Source organism: Boeremia exigua (assembly GCF_020726555.1).
Source record: "Boeremia exigua strain MPI-SDFR-AT-0100 chromosome Unknown C7974scaffold_15, whole genome shotgun sequence".
Taxonomy (NCBI): Eukaryota; Fungi; Ascomycota; class Dothideomycetes; order Pleosporales; family Didymellaceae; genus Boeremia; species Boeremia exigua.
The window spans coordinates 1,140,156-1,160,302 of NW_025763532.1; the positions used below are offsets into that span (position 1 = coordinate 1,140,156).

At 51.6% G+C, this 20,147-nt stretch overlaps 7 protein-coding genes across 7 annotated transcripts; 6 read left to right on the plus strand and 1 right to left on the minus strand.

Annotated features, from left to right (window-relative positions):
- Nucleotides 1-812: 812 nt before the first annotated feature.
- C7974DRAFT_429242 (kinesin light chain) lies at nt 813-3,827 on the plus strand (the record flags this gene model as incomplete). The annotated part of the gene is made up of 1 exon (XM_046144630.1): nt 813-3,827. One exon carries the CDS (start codon nt 813-815, stop codon nt 3,825-3,827), a length of 3,015 nt encoding a protein of 1,004 aa, XP_045991634.1.
- Nucleotides 3,828-6,117: 2,290 nt separating this feature from the next.
- On the plus strand, nt 6,118-7,342 carry C7974DRAFT_406316 (uncharacterized protein). The gene has a single exon (XM_046143132.1). The coding sequence runs from the start codon at nt 6,489-6,491 to the stop codon at nt 7,146-7,148; it is 660 nt and encodes a 219-aa protein (XP_045991635.1). The 5' UTR covers nt 6,118-6,488; the 3' UTR covers nt 7,149-7,342.
- A 377-nt stretch (nt 7,343-7,719) lies between these two features.
- C7974DRAFT_381273 (uncharacterized protein) lies at nt 7,720-8,196 on the minus strand (the record flags this gene model as incomplete). Its single annotated transcript, XM_046140576.1, has 4 exons — nt 7,720-7,928; nt 7,963-7,997; nt 8,070-8,075; nt 8,117-8,196. 4 exons carry the CDS (start codon nt 8,194-8,196, stop codon nt 7,720-7,722), a joined length of 330 nt encoding a protein of 109 aa, XP_045991636.1.
- Nucleotides 8,197-10,093: 1,897 nt separating this feature from the next.
- Nucleotides 10,094-10,691, plus strand: C7974DRAFT_381274 (uncharacterized protein; the record flags this gene model as incomplete). The annotated part of the gene is made up of 3 exons (XM_046140577.1): nt 10,094-10,108; nt 10,163-10,423; nt 10,476-10,691. The coding sequence occupies 3 exons, from the start codon at nt 10,094-10,096 to the stop codon at nt 10,689-10,691; spliced, it is 492 nt and encodes a 163-aa protein (XP_045991637.1).
- Nucleotides 10,692-11,681: 990 nt separating this feature from the next.
- On the plus strand, nt 11,682-12,787 carry C7974DRAFT_381275 (uncharacterized protein; the record flags this gene model as incomplete). Its single annotated transcript, XM_046140578.1, has 3 exons — nt 11,682-12,229; nt 12,285-12,510; nt 12,545-12,787. The coding sequence occupies 3 exons, from the start codon at nt 11,682-11,684 to the stop codon at nt 12,785-12,787; spliced, it is 1,017 nt and encodes a 338-aa protein (XP_045991638.1).
- Nucleotides 12,788-15,093: 2,306 nt separating this feature from the next.
- Nucleotides 15,094-15,953, plus strand: C7974DRAFT_476574 (uncharacterized protein; the record flags this gene model as incomplete). Its single annotated transcript, XM_046146688.1, has 2 exons — nt 15,094-15,504; nt 15,552-15,953. The coding sequence occupies 2 exons, from the start codon at nt 15,094-15,096 to the stop codon at nt 15,951-15,953; spliced, it is 813 nt and encodes a 270-aa protein (XP_045991639.1).
- A 750-nt stretch (nt 15,954-16,703) lies between these two features.
- C7974DRAFT_445619 (uncharacterized protein) lies at nt 16,704-17,171 on the plus strand (the record flags this gene model as incomplete). The annotated part of the gene is made up of 1 exon (XM_046145554.1): nt 16,704-17,171. The coding sequence occupies one exon, from the start codon at nt 16,704-16,706 to the stop codon at nt 17,169-17,171; it is 468 nt and encodes a 155-aa protein (XP_045991640.1).
- Nucleotides 17,172-20,147: the final 2,976 nt, after the last annotated feature.

Consider the following 20,147-nt stretch of genomic DNA (forward strand, 5'->3'; position numbering starts at 1 on the left):
ATGCGCATCTGTTCTGCAGCTCTCGCTCTCCTAGCACATTAGTCTCCGATGCCGAAAGGAGCGTTATTTGCTATGCTGGCGCCTGTTCTGTCATTGCTGTTTACCAACTCTTCTTTAACACCCCCCTGTTTGTTCGCGACAGTACATATCTACGAAGAGTTCGGTGGGCTAGAAAGAAAGCTACGATAGCAAAAGCTAAGACTGCAGCCTTAAAGAGTTGGTTTAGGGTAGTAGAGGCACATCCCGGCAGTTTCTCCGTGCAGACAGCAAGATCGTCGAAACGCATCTGACCGGCCGTGCGTCTTAAGCGACATCTGGCGGCAGTAGCGTGCTGAGATGTCGCCGAGGGGGCAGTGCGCGCTATGGCTAACAACTACGGCCTCCACTGATCACCTAGCCTCAGACAGCTCTTATTCCCGGTCGTGCAGGCAGCCGTTTCCTGCTCCCATAGTCATGCTCGATCCCCGTCGCATAGGTGCCTCCGTTGCATAGAGCCGTGCGAGAGGCCACAACAACAATCCTTTATAACGTTAGATCTGCTCTGTTTAATCGCACATCGCCCACATGTGCACCCCTCTGACGTCGCTTGCATGAGACAGTCTCAGCGCCGATGAGGAGGCGAGGCGGCGCAGACGCTGGGCTCCCGATGCTGCCAGCACCTGCAGCCTGATTGCATGCACTGCCTCGTCAGCCTGCCTTCTCTGCCTTCTCTGCCATCTCTGCCTTGATGCAGCTATGTCATCCTACTCTCACTACCACAACCGTAGTTTGCGTATCTGCTTCTACAGGCCAGACTTCAAGCTACTACCGCCATGCGGCTTCTCCACTTTGACGCGCTGGACAGACTGATCTTGACAGACTTTCGCGGCAAGCCAATCCCGCCCTACGCTATCCTGTCGCATCGATGGAGCGACTCCGAGGCGCTCATCGAAGACGTATTGAACGGGAGCTACGAAGAGAAAGAAGAGGGCTACCAGAAGCTTAGGTTTTGTGCCGAGCAGGCGGCTCAGGACGGGCTGCAGTACTTCTGGCTCGACACATGCTGCATCGACAGATGGGACAACAACGAGCGGTCGAAGGCGATCAACTCGATGTTCCAGTGGTACAGGAACGCGGCCCGATGCTACGTCTTCCTGTCAGACGTGTCGCTGACAGCTGTGACGGAGACGCCTACAAGCCCGTGCAGCGACTGGGAGGCCGCGTTCTGTGCAAGCCCATGGTTCACTCGAGGATGGACGCTGCAAGAGCTGATCGCGCCAGTGTCGGTCGAGTTTTTCTCACGCGAAGGACAGCGCATAGGTGACAAAGCGTCGCTCGATCGACGACTCCACGACATCACCGGCATCCCGCTTGCGGCACTGCGCAACAGTCCTCTAGACCAGTTCAGCACATCGGAACGAATGCGGTGGGCCGAGAAGCGCACAACAACCGAAGAAGAAGACATCGTGTACTGCCTGCTTGGACTTCTTGGCATCTCCATGCCCGTCACGTATGGCGAAGGACAGGAGAGTGCACGAAGGAGACTGCAGGCTGAGATTAAGGCGACTGATAGCGCACCATCGATCATTCCCTTCTCTCGAAACGAGTCTTTTGTGGGTCGCGAATCACAGCTTGCCAACCTTGAAGCAAGGCTCTTTAGCGATGACCAGACTACTACCATGCTAGCGATAGTGGGGCTAGGTGGAACGGGCAAGTCGCAGCTCGCGCTAGAGGTTGCACACAGGACAAGACTGAAGAACAAGGACTGCTCGGTCTTCTGGATGGACGCAAGCGACATAGACAGCATCTCCCGGTCATATGCAAGCGTTGCCCGGAAGCTTAGCGTACCTGGTTGTGACGATGACCAGGCAGACACAAAGCAGGTGGTGAAACGCTGTGTGGCAGCAATAAGTGCGCGACAGTGTTTGCTGATCTACGACAACGTAAAAGGCACCGCTCTACTGCCTAGTGACTCGTATACAAGAGAAGCTGCAGACTCAGCCGACTTTCTGCCACTTTCTGAGCTGTGTTCTATCATCTTCACAACAACAGAAAGCGACATAGCTAAAGCTCTCATTCCACAAAATGTCATAGCGCTGCACGAGCTGACGCCAGACACAGCGCTGAGAATGCTGCAAAACCGCCTGACAGCGCCGCTTTCAAACACTGAGCAGCAAGGAGCCATGCACTTGCTAAGGGAACTATCGCGTCTGCCTTTAGCAGTGTCGCAAGCGGCAGCGTGCATGAACGCAAGCAACATAACACTGCAGCAGTACCAAGCACAGCTAGACGAGCATAAAGGAGCAGCTCTTAAGTACAGCGATGGCTCGTGCGAAGACAAGCAGCGGGAATCTGGTCTGAGAAAGACCGTAGCTGCTACATTATCACTCTCTATAGACCACGTCCAGCAGAGCAACGCGGTTGCTGCAGAATTTCTTTATTTCGTTGCATGCGTAGATCGAAAGGACATCTCGCTAAATCTTCTAGAGGCAGCTTCGCCGCGAACCCGCGAAGATGCAATTAAGGTACTCGACCAGTATGCGCTTGTCACAAGGCGACCTGCTGAGTCAGCACTTGATGTTCATCAACTCGTCCATGATGCGCTACGAAAGAGGCTGCAGACGGAGGGGAGACTCCAAGAACAGACTCAACGCACAATCAAACAGCTACTCCAGGTGTTTCCAAACGACGATCACAGTAACAGAAGCAAATGGAGGCGACTGCTTCCCCACGTACAGTATGCACTGTCGCACAGTGAGGGTAATGATGACAAGGAGAGATTAGATCTTGCACAAAAATGTGCTACGGCACTGTATAGTGATGGACAATACAAGGGAGCTGAAGAGCTGTTTGTGCAAGTGATGGAGACAAGGAAGAGAGTGCTTGGCGACGAGCATCCTGACACGCTGACCAGCATCGCCAACCTGGCGTCAACGTACTGGAACCAAGGGCGGTGGAAAGAGGCAGAAGAGCTAGAGGTGCAAGTGATAGAGACAACGAAGAGAGTGCTTGGCGACGAGCATCCTAACACGCTGACCAGCATCGCCAATCTGGCGTCAACATACTGGAATCAAGGGCGGTGGAAAGAGGCAGAAGAGCTGGAGGTGCAAGTGATGGAGACGAGGAAGAGAGTGCTTGGCAACGAGCATCCTGACACGCTGCTTAGTATAGGCAACCTGGCGGCGACGTACAGGAATCAAGGGCGGTGGAAAGAGGCAGAAGAGCTGTTTGTGCAAGTGATGGAGACAAGGAAGAGAGTCCTTGGCGATGAGCATCCTGACACGCTGACCAGCATCGCCAACCTGGCGTCGACGTACTGGAATCAAGGGCGGTGGAAAGAGGCAGAAGAGCTGGATGTGCAAGTGATGGAGACAACGAAGAGAGTGCTTGGCAACGAGCATCCTGACACGCTGCTTAGTATAGGCAACCTGGCGGCGACGTACAGGAATCAAGGGCGGTGGAAAGAGGCAGAAGAGCTGTTTGTGCAAGTGATGGAGACAAGGAAGAGAGTCCTTGGCGATGAGCATCCTGACACGCTGACCAGCATTGCCAACCTGGCGTCGACGTACTGGAATCAAGGGCGGTGGAAAGAGGCAGAAGAGCTGGATGTGCAAGTGATGGAGACAACGAAGAGAGTGCTTGGCGACGAGCATCCTGACACGCTGACCAGCATGCATAACCTTGCCTATACACTGTGGTCGCTTTCTTGTCACAAGGAGGCTATTGCCTTGATGGAACCATGCTTCCAGTCGCGTCAGCAAGTCCTCGGCGAACAACATCCTGATACACAATCGTCGCTCGAGACACTAGATAGCTGGCGAGCAGACTTAGGCCAAGGGCCTTTCTAGCGCTAATTGCATTTAAGTGTATGAACAATAAAGAGCCTAAAGCTTAATTAATTATTGATTTAAGGGTGGTAATAACGTTAATGCAGTAGTAAACATTAAAATCTAATAATTCTATAACGTACCCCACGGGCGAGCGGATCAACGGGCGAACGAATCACTTTTGCCAAGCCCCCACCAAAACTTGACCCATCATGGCCCAAAACACCACACTTTGGTCCTGCACGGTACAGTACAGGCTGGAATATCATTCAGAGACCTCTTCTACATCAATCTTGCACGTTCGCGCGTTGTGTCCTGTCTGATTGCACCTTCCACAGCGCCGTTGGGTTGGCTCGCCCTCTTGAGTGCGCACCTGCTTCTTCGCCCTCTTCCCATCACCACGCGCCCCAAACTCCTTTAGAGCTGCCAGCCGCTGCCCATCTTCAACTATTAGGGTCCCTTCCTTCTGAACTCGCTTTCTTTTATGTGATTTTCGTCGCATGGCGGCCTCGTTAGCCGCTCGAAGCTCCTTGATTTCCTGTTGAGCTAAAACCAGCTTGTGGGATAAGATTGCTCCCCCCTTTGCGTAGTGCTCAAGCGCGCTTAGAACAGAATTTGGTGAGCTGCCCTGCTGCCTCTTATACTTCTCTCGAATCAGAGTTGATTGCGACCCAAATTCCAGGGTGTTGCTGGGGGTTTGCGACTGCCAGGGTACGTTGTTGGTGGGGAGTGGTGGTGATGGAGTCCGAAGCTTCACATTAAGGGCTGATATGACCCGTTCTGGGTCAAAGGGGACCAATCCAGCACCTCGAAACCCTCCTTGGATATTGCTAGAGGTAAACACCGCATTATAGGCTGCTTTGAAGCATGGCAGGAACTCAGTCTTTGTGATGTGGCTGATTCGGTTGCGCATAAGCAATTCGGCTTGGCGCCCGTACGCTGTCTTCAAAGGGGCAAAACAGCCCACATCAAGTGGCTGCAGAAGGTGCGATGAGTGCGGAGGCATACATAGAGTAACAATCTTGTTATCCTTGCAGTATTTCTGGAATTGGAGCGATTCGTGGCTCTCGTGGCCGTCAATAACCAGCAGTCGGTGGGTACCAGCAGTACGCTCCTTTGTATGCGCGTCAAAGTGCTTCAACCACTCAAAACCAAGCTCATTAGTAGTCCAGCCGTTACCGGAGACTGCAATAACCCAATCCTGGGGCAGGTCTTCCTCCTTGTACCAGCCGGAGAGGTGGTGGCGCGCCTTGAAGATAACAAAGGGTGGAATGGCCCATCCTTTGGCATTGATACCCTGTATGACCGTTGTCCACTCCCGGTTGCCTGGCTGGACTGCCTTTGGCCTTCCTCGTCTCTCTGAAGCTGTAACAACTGCTCCCTGGGAGATCTGGCCCATCATGAAGCCTGTCTCGTCAAAGTTGTACGTGTCGTCATCTAGGATACCATACTTGGCTTTTGTGTTTCGCACCAGGGAAAACCAGCCCTGCACAACCCCAGAATCCTCGCAGAGGGCTCGCTTGTAGTCATACCTGCGATTAAACTTCACTTTGAGCTCTGGTTGACGCTTTACAAACGTACTGGGCCAGTTTGTGCCAATAGGGCCCAGATTGCGCTCTGCGCGCAGAGAATTGGCCATTGCAGCCACATCTGCCAGCCAAGGGCCAAATCCTCGCTCTTCCAGCTCAAGTATGTGATTAACAATCACCTGCTCCTCTAGATCATCCAGCCCTCGTGAGTTGGGCATAGTATCGCCTCGTGAAGGTCGTCCAGTGAGTCGATGGCTTAGTGTAGCTTGAGGAACGTTGTAGATAGCTGCAGCGCGTCGCTGTGAGAGTTTCGCGTCTTGTTTAAGAGCTTGAAGCGCAAGCTGTATTTGAGCTTCCTTTAACGCGTTAAGATTAGGTTGTTGTTGAGGCATTGGTATGTAGAGGATACTTTGGTGGGGGCTTGGCAAAAGTGATTCGCTCGCCCGTTGATCCGCTCGCCCGTGGGGTACGTTATAACTAACTACAGCTTTGATGCATTTACTGTAGTAAGAAAATTGCGCAGGTGTAACGGAATGAGCACTACTAAGGAAACGGATAACTACACGACCGGGAATAAGAGCTGTCCAAGGTTAGGTGATTATTAGAGCCGCAGCCCTCGACCACAGCCCTCAGCCACAGCGCGCACTATCTATGACAGATATCTCAGCACGCTAGAGTGAGCTACTGCATGCCAAGGGGCCGCTAGTCGTGCACGTTTGGTCAGACTCGTATCGATGATCTTGCTGTTCGCGCGGAGAAACTGCCGGGAAGCACACTCCATACCCCGATTTAACCCTCTCAGCCGGCAGTCATGATCTTTCACATATTGGCTTGCTTTCTAGGCCACCGAGCACTACATAACCACATGCTGGCGCAAACGAACAGGGGGGTATCAGAGGACAGTTGATGGACGGTGCTGACAGAACGAACAACAGCGTGGTCAACAACGCGCTTTTTGGCGTCGGACGCTGATGTGCTGCGAGAATAAGAGCTGCAGAATGAACACGCATTGTATTTGTCATTGTACAAGTGTGCTAGGAATATTCCGAGCCACCGGAAGGAAAAGTGTCCCGGCACACAGTGCGTCCCGGCACGCAAGGATTGACATTACAGCACTTTCTTTGCTCTAGGACCCTTTATCGCGTACTTCGTCATGTCGGACAGCCATGATAGCGGGCCGCCTCTGTGCACGTCCCACCACAGCGCATGCACCGGCAACAAAGCAGGCGAACTTCGAGGCTTAACTTTGCAAACGCAGACCATCTCAGAACCGACCTACACAGATCCAGCGACTGGAACGCCATGTTTTGAGCACAGTGAGTACTTTAATAAACAGTCCACGAAAGTGAACACTGGGCTTCACCTTGACGGAACATTCAATGACGGCGGAGACGTCGCCAAGCACTGCAGAGATGAGCATCTGCCTAACAAGAACGCTCCCGTCATAAATGTAGACTTTGGCCACTTCAGCGTACCCTCTCGTAGTTCACCAGTGGTTCTGACCCCTCCTTCAACCAAAGAGCTTGTCTGCGCACTTGTGCACCCACCCGCATACGCCTTCCTCCACGGCGTACTCTCGATCCAGTGGGTTATAGGCTGTCTTTTCGTGTTCCGAGTTTGCGACGAAAGACTTGTGTTAACAGCTGAGTCGAGTGTAAGGACAGAAGGACGATGTCTGGGCATGCCAGGTGTGTATCTGGAGTGGCTGTGCGGCGATCACGAAGAATCGAGTCCAACTGAGCAGAGTATGCTGTTAACGAAAAAGTATTTCGAGTCGCTGTGCCGTGTGGGGGACGTGAGTAAACGTGGGTGATATGGTCTGCAGGTCAGCACCACCGAGACTGCATTGTATAGTCGCTTGTACGTTTTTGCATATATCTTCTTCCGTCTTTACATGTCTTTTATCATCTGTGTTATGTTATCTACATGTTCGCCGCCGATGTTGTACCCGTGGTAGTATTCCACACAAGATTGGTATGGACTTTTGACCCCATCCAAATCGGGACGACCTGACATTGGGAACTCCTCTACTGAGCTATTCTCTAGTCATCCATATATCGAATAACGGAATTTGTTACAGGACGTTGAGGATGCTCTCAGCACGAGCATCGCCTTCAAAAGTCTTGCGCGCTCCAAACCCGTGTGGTATCCAACCCATCTTGCGAATCCCCTCTTCTCTTCTGCATTAACAGACGCTATGAACGCATTTTTTTCAGCTGTTCTATTAAAGATCCTAGAGCTACAATGTTATCTGCATCATACGCCAGAACGGAAAAGTGGTCATTTCTTACAAGCCCAAGTCAATACGGCATGCTAACAGTTTGTAGAGTAAGCGTAGGGTCGTCAAATCCAGTCCTGACGCCGAATTTGCACCTACACTAGCATCAACCACACCTGTGTACAATAACTTTCCCAAACAACAATGCAATTAATCGAAATGGCGTCTGCTTCTTCTTCTTCTTCTTCTTCTTCTTCTTCTTCTTCTTTTCTTCTTCTTCTTCTTCTTCTTCTTCTTCTTCTTCTTCTTCTTCTTCTTCTTCTTCTTCTTCTTCTTCTTCTTCTTCTTCTTCTTCTTCTTCATCTATGCCCTTACCTACGTCTCCAGCGCAGGGAGCCAGGATACATACCGGCAAACGTATTCCCGTACGTCCTGTCTCTGGTTCTGATTTGATTTCGCCAGGCAGTAGCAGCATTACATTACCATCTTCTTCATATTCGCCGCTGACATACGTACTTCCATCTACAATTGGATAAAGTACTCAATCAACGCTGCAGGTGTACGTCCCAACATCGATTGTGCCCTTGCCCGGCACTTCAATAAACGATCCGACCGGCGTTGTTGCAAATTCCATGATCAACATGTTCAACTACGACCCTGAGGACAGTACGCCACCCAAAAGAAGACTGTCCGCTCATATAGACATTGAAGGAAGTCCAGCTGTTGAGAACCCAGATCTGTCGTCGGAAGGTACAGCTGTCTCAGGACACTCGTGCTTGCCGTAGATGGAGGAGAGCGCGCCAGCAGAACCTTCCTTGAGAACACACACCGCTCCATTGGCACTCGTGTCTCCTACATCGAGTTCAACCACAATGATTACAGCGTAACACGTTATCAAAATGAGTAAGGCCAGTAATACCGCAGATCCGACAATCACACCAGAGTATGAGCGGTGTCTCAGGGGATAGAGAAGCCAGTAAAATCACGCTCAAATTAGCACTTGAGCAAGACAGTAAAATTAGCGATGCAGCGATACAATTGATCAGAAGGCTCCGCTATGCAGACATAAGGGACCGAGATCCCTTGACGATCGAAGATTGACTAGAGGCAGCGGGTCTTGAAGCACGTCTACAGTCTCGGGGTAGGAAATAAGCAACCAAGTATTGTGAGCGATCACTCGAGTGGTTTTCGTGTCGAGAAAGAGGAGCACGAAACAAGTGTGGCTCCAGCAAGCCGTATCCCTCTTTCAGATACAGCTGATCACTACAGCAATATCCCGACAGCAATCGAAAAACCCATTTTGCTGCACACATCGATTCCCGGGAATCCGGACAGAGATGTTGCGAATCTTGCTTCGAGTGCTCTTGTACAGAGAGAGGCGAGTGGGAAGGGAAATGCACGCTCACACTCGTTCTCCTTCTATTCAATCCACTGGCAACGCATCGGTGCAACTATAGCGGCGTCGCTTGCGAGGCCGAAGGTTCGGATCATATGTAGGATGCACGCTCGATGTCCGGTAAAGGCAAGTCCGAGACGTCTTCCGTATTCTCGGTTACCAATCCGTTTCCTTGGCTGGACCAGTCACAAAGCGGCTGGATCTTGAAGTTCGGAACCCCGCATTTCGTGGTCGCCGCGATCTTTGCCGCCAACACCTAGCACTCTCAGCCTGCAAGAGATGTTGCCAATGTCACAAAGAGATCGCACGGTCCTTCTATGGGCAGTCGCAACATGTGCACTTTCTGCAACCACTGCAAGATTCAATGTCAAAGCCAGGCTAAGTCTTGAACTGCCCAAAAGAGTTGACATCTGATGTTCGATCTCCTCAGGGAAAGAGCCATACGGCTAACCTGTTGCGAATAGCGCCGGCAACCCTGACGGTCCAGCCCTACTCCATATCTTCAGCCTCACATTACGATTCCGGATTCAGACCTAGTATGCAACTAAATTAGCCATCAACATTCAACTGTGCCCGATTTAGATGAACAAGCGAACAAGTGCCGATCGCACAGCGCCACAAAGGTGCCAGATCTGTCTTACACTTGGCAAGACCTCTAGACCATCTTCCTAGCGTGCGAAATAGAGATGGGCTTCGCAGGCAAATGCCCTTGATCACGCTGACTATACCATAGGAGTGGATCCAGCATTGAACGGACAATGGAGCCCACCACGCGCTGCCTCGCTACCAGGTATGTAACCTCCGAGAACGCCGGACACATTGAGTCCAGATTCCCAGCCGTAGTTCTCAGCCACTCAATGGGATTGTGCACAATGGTCGTGCAGTCTTCCAGACGTGCTTTTCACACAAACGCCGAGACTAGAACGCAGGTGTTTAGCCTCGTCACGATTTTACGTGGGCGTCTTAGAAGTCGACCACTATGTATAAATACTGAAACCGCATGCGGAAAAGAAGCTTTATCGACATCTTCAAAAGCCTTACTTTCACTTCCACTGAAGAACCAAGTACCCGTCTATCTCAGGTCAAAAAGCACAGCTACCTATCTTCCTCTCACTTGATACTGCATACTTCTCGACAACTCAAAATGCATTTCTTAGCAGTAAGTCATTGATCTCGCACCCTACTTCGCTGTCCGACTAACCTTAGTTCTCAGATTCTGTCTGCCAGTGCCGCGTTTCTCAGCACCGCCTTCGCTGCTCCTGCTAAGGGAGGTACCGCTAAGGCTCCTGCGGTCGCTGCCACAGCATCAGTCACCGTGTATCCGTCGTATACATGCGTTGATCACAATACCGTTCGTCAAGCTCTCCCGGTGAAGATTCTTGGCGATGTTAACGTTATACAACAGCCTCCCACTAGCGATGGCACAGGGAAAACTTGGGAAATCGCCCAGGCCCAGTGCGTTATTGCCAATATTGTAAGTAGATTTCTGCCGGCGACGTTGGGTGACAACAAGCTGACCATCAAAGCCTGTCAATGGTGCAGTGACTGCACGTCTGACGGCTCCTGCCAAGTCCGGTGTTGCAGGCTGCTATCTTCAACTGTTCAAAGAGCAGGGCTGCGGAGTTACTCTCACAAATCAGTACCATGGATTCCCATTCAACGGCGTATCTACTGGTAACTCTGTTGGATGCGCTGCGCCACCCGTGCAGTCTTACGGTGCGTTTACAGTGGTTTGTGATTGATTTCAGAATGCGTGGCTTAGCAGTGATACTCTACTCCCTCTCAATATATAATTCTCACAACATGCTCTATCTTGATGAATGCCATTGGTATGCAGAGAAGGCTCCCGTGTGTACCTTCTTCTAATCGAACCTGAGGGATGCACATGCTTCCAAATGCACTGTCAGCTCCTTCTGATATGCTCCTACGAAGCTAGTGTTGTTACCCTCGTCAGACTAGGCGATTGTCATATCTGGATTGGGACGCGCATCGAAAGCAATTGGAGGGGTATGGCTTGAGAGCGAAGTCGACAAGCACCATCAAAACTACAGCTCTGGGAGACAGTGAAGCAATGTGCCAGTGCGCCGAAGATCTCAAGTATCTGCCAACGCTGATGATTAGCTCAGAGGTCACTTTCGAAGACATCGTCCCGTCAGGGTAATGAATCAGCAGAGCAGTGACACAACGCATCGCAGCCTGAAGATCATCTGAGAGACCATGTGCAGGTACAAAGAGCTTTGAGTAAAATCATCATGCTGCTGGCGTGACGTGTATAAACCGAGAGAGAATCGAGATTAAGGAGAGAGACGCACGAAAATGTCAAAGTCACTCTGATGAAGGGTGCGTACGAGGAGGAGATATAAGCGATGAGTGAGAAAGACATTTGCCTCCTCGCAGTTGCAGGTGTTCAACAGGGAGTTCGGTATACATTGTGGTTGTCATTATGAATGGTCGGAGAGACTCCAGCATCTGCTGTAGGAGAGTGAAGCAGCAACATGCTTACACGAACCAATTGAGTGGTATGAATTGGGCTCATGCGCAAGTCTGCAAGGCACTGCCTGATGTGGGTCCGCTCCCTTTCGGTCTAGCGTTTATCTAGCCAGCAGCAACAGTACCTACCTAAGCTTGCTCCGTGACCACAAACTTACCTCGCTATACAGTCTCTCACCACTGCAGCTACTGCATGTACAAATCCCCCCTCCTACTTCACCGAAGAGTAATCAGTTGCTACCATGCAATTCCTTACAGTCTTCGCCGTTCTTACCTTCATCTTCCACATCACGAGCGCGCTCCCATATACCGCTCAGCCTTTCCTCGATCTCGGTATATTGCCCATATGTGCTCAACGCTGCACACCACTGTTGGAGACTGCTTCTCGCTGTGTACCTCCGAACGCTTACTTGGGCACTGGTAATCATACTGCCTATGTCGACTGTTTCTGCCGCAACGAATGGCTTCGCAGCTTGAACAACGTCGGCGAGATGTGTGGTATCAGCTGCAGTCATGAAGACGAAACCTTGGTTGAACGATACTATGGTTCTCTCTGTGGCGTATCAAGTCCATACTGGACGCTGTCTCCAATAGTTTCTCCAACAAGCACACCAACACTTCCCACCTCGTCATTCCAGGCCAAATCGACGGTCTCCGTACCAAGTACAGCATCATCTACCTATGTGGCGACTGTAGCATCAGCTACCTCCTTGACAGCGTTACCACCGACTGGCACCACCTCGTCTGACGTTGAAGGGCCTTCAAAACATGTTGGAGCTCCGCAAAGCTGGTATATCTTACTACCTGATACGGATCTTATTGACTGGAATGCTAATCGTGAACAGGGGACAAAAGCACTGGAAGGTTGTTGTGGCTGGGGTTCTGATACCATTTGCGGTCCTCTCCGTCGTCATGGCCCTCGCAGCGTTGTACGCTTGGTATACTCGAGTTCTCTTCCGCAGAAGGCAGCGCCCAATGACTTCTGAAGAACGGAAGCGCAAAGAGGATCGACTCATGCAGGAGCGGCTTGAACAGATGGGCCTGATTCCGCTACAGACAGTAACTAAAAGCGTACGAGGTCGGCTTGGACTGCGAAGCAGTAAAGACTCAGCACCGGACCCGATTCGAAATCGACGGTCACGTCGGCACAATCTCAGTACCGGCACAACCGCCCCTCTACTGCCTCACTCGTTGTACAGTCAAAGCGGGTCTTGGTCCCCACAGCGACCTACCAGGGCTTGGACAAGGCCCAGCAATACCAGCCATCGCTGCCCATCTTTCCCAATCGTACCGCCGCTCCCTACTAGTCCATCAACCTCCCAGCTTCGACTACCATCGGATAACATGACCGCTGGGCGATCAATCACTTCTTTCGTGAAGTCAAATCACATGGCAGCACACCCAAGGCTTCCACACCATCGACCGGTACCTTTTCCATCAAATTTGGGGCCTTCGTTACGATATTACAAGGAAGAGCTGATGATGAGAGAGGGATCGATGGATAAAGATATCAGGCCAAGCTCTTTACTGGAGGGACAATCTGTACAGGAGGCTAAATTCTTTTGAGCACATTGTTCATGCATAGTCATGACATTGGTACTGACCAATGTGAGTCCAGAAACCCATTGTCTTCAAAATAACCGAGTATTCAATCATGTGTTTCGCCGCCTACTATTTGATGCTGTGGGATTTCGACGCGAAACCAAGTTCCCTTCTGCTGCTGGATCCGAGTACCTACATAAAGCTATGCTAAATCAATAAACCGAAATGATGTTCCTTAGGATGTGTGGTACGGTCCGTAGATCCACTCCCTGATGAGGAGGGCGTTGTCAATGGCGAGATGGAAGAGAAGCTAGATGGAATGGTAGCGGAGGAGGAAGGAGAATCCCGCTCAAGGTATCTAAATAAGAAAGGATTGTGTTCCTGCAAAGCGTTACATAAGTTTGTTCTAGAACACGAATAGAAGCAGGATCTAGCTTCGAGTTGAAGCCGCATTGTGACATAGCCTATCTCGTGCATCTTGAGAGTGTTTCTTTCCCTTACGATACTCGCTATCAGGAAACGTCAGTACGCAACAAGCAGGGCCAATGACGTAGCCTTAGTGTACCTGCTCTTGGCTCGCCCTTTTAAACCTCTTCTGGCATATTCCCTCCCCCAACATCGGCACACACACCCTCACACAGCCTCGCTTACATCGTGCATTAGTAAGTAATCGGCGTCTTACAGGTGTATGGTGAAGCCATTAACCTGACTGTAGCACTTGCCGAAAATAACAGCATCACCTTTCTGCACGCCACCGTCCTTCCAGCTCAGCAGACGATACCCGTGCGTGCTTCTCGGCTGGTCTGACATCCTGTGCTGACATGCCGCACCTGCAGCCGTCATTCTCATGTAGCACATCGCTTGGTGTGCATCGTGAGATTGGCGACTGTAGGTGCGGCATGACAGCATAGGTATCAGCACCGCGCGTGCCAAGGTATGCATCTCACTCTGAGCCTGTTTGTAGAAGTCTCACAAGTGCAGTTCCTCTCTCTCGATCGATGAATATCAAGGTCAGCCGAACAAACCGACTTCCCTGAGATGTCTGTATCACACAAGCGCCGTCCGTAAGCGTCGGCCAGTCTCGAACGCCGTTGTCTCGATGTCACTGGCACCTGCCAAACTCGAGTCACCTCACTAGCAATCGACCGACTTCTTGTCATTCCAGGTAACCATCCTTAGAACTGTCGCACATGTGATCTTCGTCTTTCCTGACTCCAGACTGACACAATCAGACCTTCCCTACGCACACTATGCGTGCAGGCTTGCCCACCACACATACCATGATCAGCATCAGGATCCGGCATTGCTGTGCTTGAAACCAGAAGACCCGACTAGCCTCTTCCCAGCATCATCGTTACACAGTACCACGCACAAAAGCAACGTTGTTTCGATCGTCGACTTGCTCGACTTCGGACTCAAGTCAAGCTCCGCTCGGTCAAAGTCGGCAAGAGCTTTGCACATTGACTATCATCTGTTCAAGTCTACAAAATGTAAGTGATCAATCACTTTCCACCCGGAAGACCTGATGGTGCCGTATGTCATAGTTATCTGACCACGAGAAATAGTACCAGCCACACCTAAATCAATGATCGCTCGGGACCATGTGCACACTGGCTTTTCACACATCGAATCTGGGAATGAATGGGAGGTCCTGTGTTGCTATTACTTGATTGTTGAAGCTGGTTACGTTGGTGGCTGTCGTGGCTGAAGGGTGGCATGTAGGAGATCCAAAGACAAGGTACATACAAATGGGAGTCTCTTGAGAAGAGTTCGTAACAGAACTGAATATGGGCATCGATGATTCTCAGGTCATTACATGTGATTTGCCGTGATAACTCGTCTCATAGCAAGAGCAGGCCATAACGCGGCTATTCAATGTGCGTATGCTTGCGACAGCTAAAATCAACCTTATGGTGTAATGTAGCCTTTTCTCGGTAGCGCATCTCACGTGCGCTCGAGGCAATCTTTTGGAGAGGCTGGGGAGGAGATTTTAGACGCAAGTGAAGCCCAGCTTGGTGCGCCAAGCTCGGGCCAGCTGAGTAGCCTCTTGCTGTATAACCTTTTGATCAACCCACCCACACCGACCATACCTTTGACTTGCGACTGCTCAAGATGTCTCCCGAATCGCTCCCCACCATCCCAAGGGCCAAGCTTGAAGAAGTTACTACTCCGACGTCTCCTGTGTCTAGGTTCAGAAGCTACTTTAAGCACGACGTACCGTCACGGGCAAAGCCTGAACAAGTCGCCACTTCGCCTTCCCCTACGTCTGCTGGTTTCATGGCGGGCGCTCTACCGGAAAACGAAAGCCGCTCCGACTACATCGCAGTGGATAGTATGCTCGGTGCCAGTACGCACGTGGCCGTTCAACAGCATCCTGTTCCTGCGACAGCTTCTGCGGCTGTCCTTGCTGCGTTTTATCCACTGATGCAGACAACGATGATTCCTACGCCAGACCCAAATCCAACTCCAGCTGCTGCATTCTCTGCCGCCTTCTCGACAAGAGCTGTCACACCTCCACCAGGAGTAAGCGCTTCACTTATCACAAGCAATTACCTGCTGACTCAATCCAGACGCCGCAGCGTGTTGTCATCCTAGGTCCTCTCCGCATGATTCGCAGCCAGTGCGTGGCAAATATCGACACCTTGGATGCGGTCCTTGTCTGGCTCGACCAGTACATGGGCACAGAGCTACAAACACCTGCTTGTACCGATACCATGGTCTCCAACGTTGTCTATGCCGTGAACATCCCGATGAGCGACGAGAACTGGCGCGACTGGAACGTAATTCTCGACCTGTTCCCTCACGCGTCTGCTTGGCAAAAGGCGCTCACATCGAATGAGCCATTCGACCAAGTCACGACGGATCATCACACTGCTAGGCTTTTCGTCGAGGATGAGCCGCTCGAGGCGCTGCTGAGAGATATGGTCGGACAGTACAACCTCGGTGCGCAGCATGAGCTTGGTAGACTATGAGACGAGTCTGGTCGAAAAGAGTGGTGGATATCATGGTCCCGCGAGCCTTATGCGAGCCGTTGGAGGAGGATTAATAGGGTGTGTAGACACACTATGGTTCGTAGAGGCTCTGATACACTTGGAGGATCAAAGCCATCCTGTAGCCTCTACGATATGCAATAGAAATATGACCATGACTCAACCACCTCCCAGCTCAAGCCGCACGTTCGTGAAGATACATCAAGAATTTCGAATTATCTTTTCGATTGCTCGCTCGTGCCAATGTGCTTCACGGGTTTCTCGAATCTTGCTCTCCTTCTACACTATCATCATTCTCGGCATCGTGATTGATATTGGCTGCTAGCCCGTGATAGAGTGGCTCGTCAGTTGAGAATCTTTCATGATCAGTGTTGATGGTCCCCGTCATCATGTTCCAGCACTGTGACGGGAATGCTTACCATATTCGCCGCACTGTTGAGTAATTGATAGATCTGATCAGAGTTGCACTGTTTCCGTGCTGATTTGCTTCATTGAGTGTGTGATGACTCGAGGTGAAGGCGAAGAACGAATGTGATCTAGCAAAACATGCTCTCACTTTTGCCAACGTGACTCCCAGCTTCTTTCTGTGACCGTTATTGCAATATCTCATCACCTTGTTTCCAGAAAACCTGTCGATCGTCAAGAACTTCCTTCCTGTAAGCTCTGGTTGGAACCCTTCACACTGCCTTCTCATCTTTGTCGTCCCTCTAACACGCGATAGGAGACTACGACATGCCCTCTCCCAACGAGAACGCCGCCGCCTCAGACCTGGGCATCTTCGTGATGCTGATGGCTACATTCTTCGTCATGGCCTTCGCGGCTCGTGGCATCGCTCGCCGGGCACTGTTCCCCCCAGTGCACCGATTCCTCTTGCGCTGGCAGCAAGCGCAGCAACGACAGCAACAGCAGCAGCAACTGCAAGAGCTGGATCGCCAGCGGCGCCTCCACGCCCACCTCGAGGAGGTCCGCTACAACGAAGAGGTCGCCAGAGTCCGCGATCTCATCATTCGGCAGCTACAAGAAGATCCGGAGTATCGGGAATGGGTAGAACAGCTCGAGAGCTATGCAGCCACGCGCCAACAGGGGCCCAGGGAGCAGCAGCCGTTCCAGCCTGCGCCTGGTTCGCTGCTGTACGAGTCCGACAACGAAGACCCCGAGGTCATTCGTGGGGACAACATGGCAGGACTGGACAGGCGGTAGGAGCTGGCAGTGATCTCAACCCGAAGGCGTACTTTCAGACCTGAGGGAGGACGACCTTCACATCGAGGAGGGGTCGACTGAGCCTGGCGTGGTGGTGCCAGGCCTTGAGATACTTGTGTGTAGTGTAGTTCTCTATAGCATTTAGGCATGTTGGAAGTGGGCTGGGCTGGGCGGACACTCTGGGTGGATGGCGACGGTGGCGGTCGTACGTCCTGGCGCGCTGAGTACCTCTTTGGATGGCCTGCTGCTGCTACTGACACTGATTCTGATACCGGTGTCTGGAGAGCCTCAACGTCCCTCGATAGACAAAATGAGAATCTTTGCTTCCCTGAAGTGTGTCAAAACTTGACTCACGTCCATATAGTTCGAAAGAGTGTTCTTTCTACCAGTTTTGTGACAAGATACCTTGAGGTATCCCTGATCCTCTCAATTATGGTGATTATAGTTCAAAGCTTCCCGTGGGCCGTTCGACTTGTGACCGGTGATGTTGTCTGTAGCTTGCTGCCGATGCTAGTGCCCCGATGGCGCACTACGAGCTTCACCGATTCACAACACCACCCCAAACACCGACTTGCGTCATGAGATCGTTCCTTCGTCGCTGTAAAGCCAGTTCTCTTATCTTATGAAGGTCACATGTGTCTTCATCGTGTTCCATCGAATCACCGGTCTGGATCAGCACATCTTGAGCACCTGCCTCCGGCGCCAGCTTCGCCCTCGTCGACGATGCAATCGAAAACACTGCAGAGATGCTCACATAGGAGCTTGTGCAAGAGGTCATCCGACATCAGTCAGTCCCTTGTCCCATTTCTTAAGGAAAGTGCACAATGTCGAGGGTTGGTATGACGCAGGCGTGCCTCCTCGACAAAGGGCGCTGGGGCGTTATGCAAGGTCTCTTTGTATCCTGAAAATGATCCGTATGCGCATCAAAGCGCTATCGCAAAGCTAATGTGTGCCGCCGCAGCTATCGTCACTGACCCACATGCAGCTCCCTTCTTCTCGACCGAATCAGCAGCCCTTGGCGACACGCGCTGAGTCAGCCCAACAAGCGAGCCGGCCGGATATGCTACGAAGCAAGTCGCGGTAATACAGAAAAGTGGGAACGAGATCAGTCCCGAGCTTCCTCGACTGGATCAGAACAACTGAGGCTGGATTTGGATCATGCCGGTGAATCGAAGAAATATCTACCCCGCCCACCTTCTGTCCCTGAGCACCAAAGGCGCCACGACACAATCATGCGAGCATCGATATTGGAGTGCAGGAATTATGGGGACTCGATGACAGCCCTAAGAGGTCACAGCAGCACTCTGCAGATCAGCACTTGCTCCGGACAACGGAAGAGGTGCTCATTCTTCGTGCGTGTGAGCGGACCGCTCCCAACGACCACGAGGGGCAACACTAGCCTCACAATAGCTGTCAACCGTGTTGAGTTGACGAATCTGGTATCAAGAATGCGCTTTGAAACCTCGACACGGTAACCTTGACTTCTTTGCTAGAAGAGTAGCGTCAGACAGAACCAGCCAACATCGACGAGTCCCCAGAATGCTGGCAATATCGACATGTTGAATTCCGGGAAGCCAAGGCAGACAAGCGCCCTCCAAATCGACAAACACTAGATCTGTCGATGCGACGCAAGCGTTCCGCGCTATGTCGCAGTATGGTCATGCTCGCTTCATATCAAGAAGCCTGGACGTCGGGATACCGGGACCGTGACCCGTGGACTCTACACGGCGGATCGCAATTGTTGCGGACAGACTCTTGTTGTATGCAACGAGTGCTCTGTGGTTGATGACTTTGCGACATCGCAGGCGCTCTACGCTCGCCTCAAGCTACAGCATAACTAGGCTGTGCTGCCCCCAGGATGACACGGTGGCGACCAGATTGGAAAAAAGCCTGGCTTGCGACTCGAAACAACAGCTCGAGGTCAATTGCAAGCAGCGTATCATGCTTGAGACTTTTTCTTAGCTTGAAAGCAGCATCATCGAGCCGACCTTGAGGATGAAATTTCGTCCCATTGGAACTCTCAGAACCATTGCCAGCCCAACATTTGCGACTGGAAATTGGCAAATTTTTGGGTCTGGATCTCCTTCACAGTAAGACTGGAGGCAGGGATCATCGCGGCGTAAACATCCCTTGTCTTGGATAATCTTGTCGAGCCGACTTAGCGACACCATGAAAATCTACAAAAGCGCTGGAGGACAGAGACATGTACGGCAACAAGTCTTGTTGCATGCAACATTACACGCTCTCGTCGGTAGGCAGCACCAAGCATCCGACGTTGCGATGAGCAACCACTATGCATTGCTTGACCCATATTGTAGGGAACGCAGCCTGACTTGTTCGAGTCGAGCTTGAATTGAAGCCTCCGGCCAGCATTCTCTCGAAGACTCAGTCGGTAGACTACAGCTAAGAGATTGAAGGCCAAGCTGACCAAAATCATCTTGATACGTGCAAATCAGCGAGACAACCATACAGAAATCCAGGGGGCTTCTCGGTTGCGGTGTTGCCGATTTGACCACTTTTTTGTGTCCTGCAAGCTCGGAGAACTAGGAGGCAGATCTTCTTGCTGAAAGGTTCAGCTACCAGTCCCACAACACTCGAGTGGCGTGCTCATCGACAGTCCAACTTCCCCGCGACGGCAGCCTCGAGCCTCTCTGGCTTCTCCCTGTTTCGAACGTGCTCATCTTGTGATAAGGTCGGACATGGATCAGGTCATGCCGTCGCAACGTGAGTCTCGCTTGGTAGCCTGGGCTCATGAGACTGTGTGACAGGCACTGTTGACGCATAGCGCGCCTCTCTGCGTATCAATACTGGCTGCGAAAAGGTTTGGCGAGATGCAGGATGAATTGATACCCTAACGCCTCCATTCAAGACGATTCTGGTCCAGAGAGGAGAAAGGTCAAACCACAATCAGATGGGGATGCGAGGATCCCGCCTGTGTGCACTTCTTGCTCAAGGGCGCAACAAAGATAGACGCCA

Coding starts and splice junctions, on each gene's coding strand:
- C7974DRAFT_406316 (XM_046143132.1), top strand. CDS start 6,489: ATGTCGGACAGCCATGATAGCGGGCCGCCTCTGTGCACGTCCCACCAC.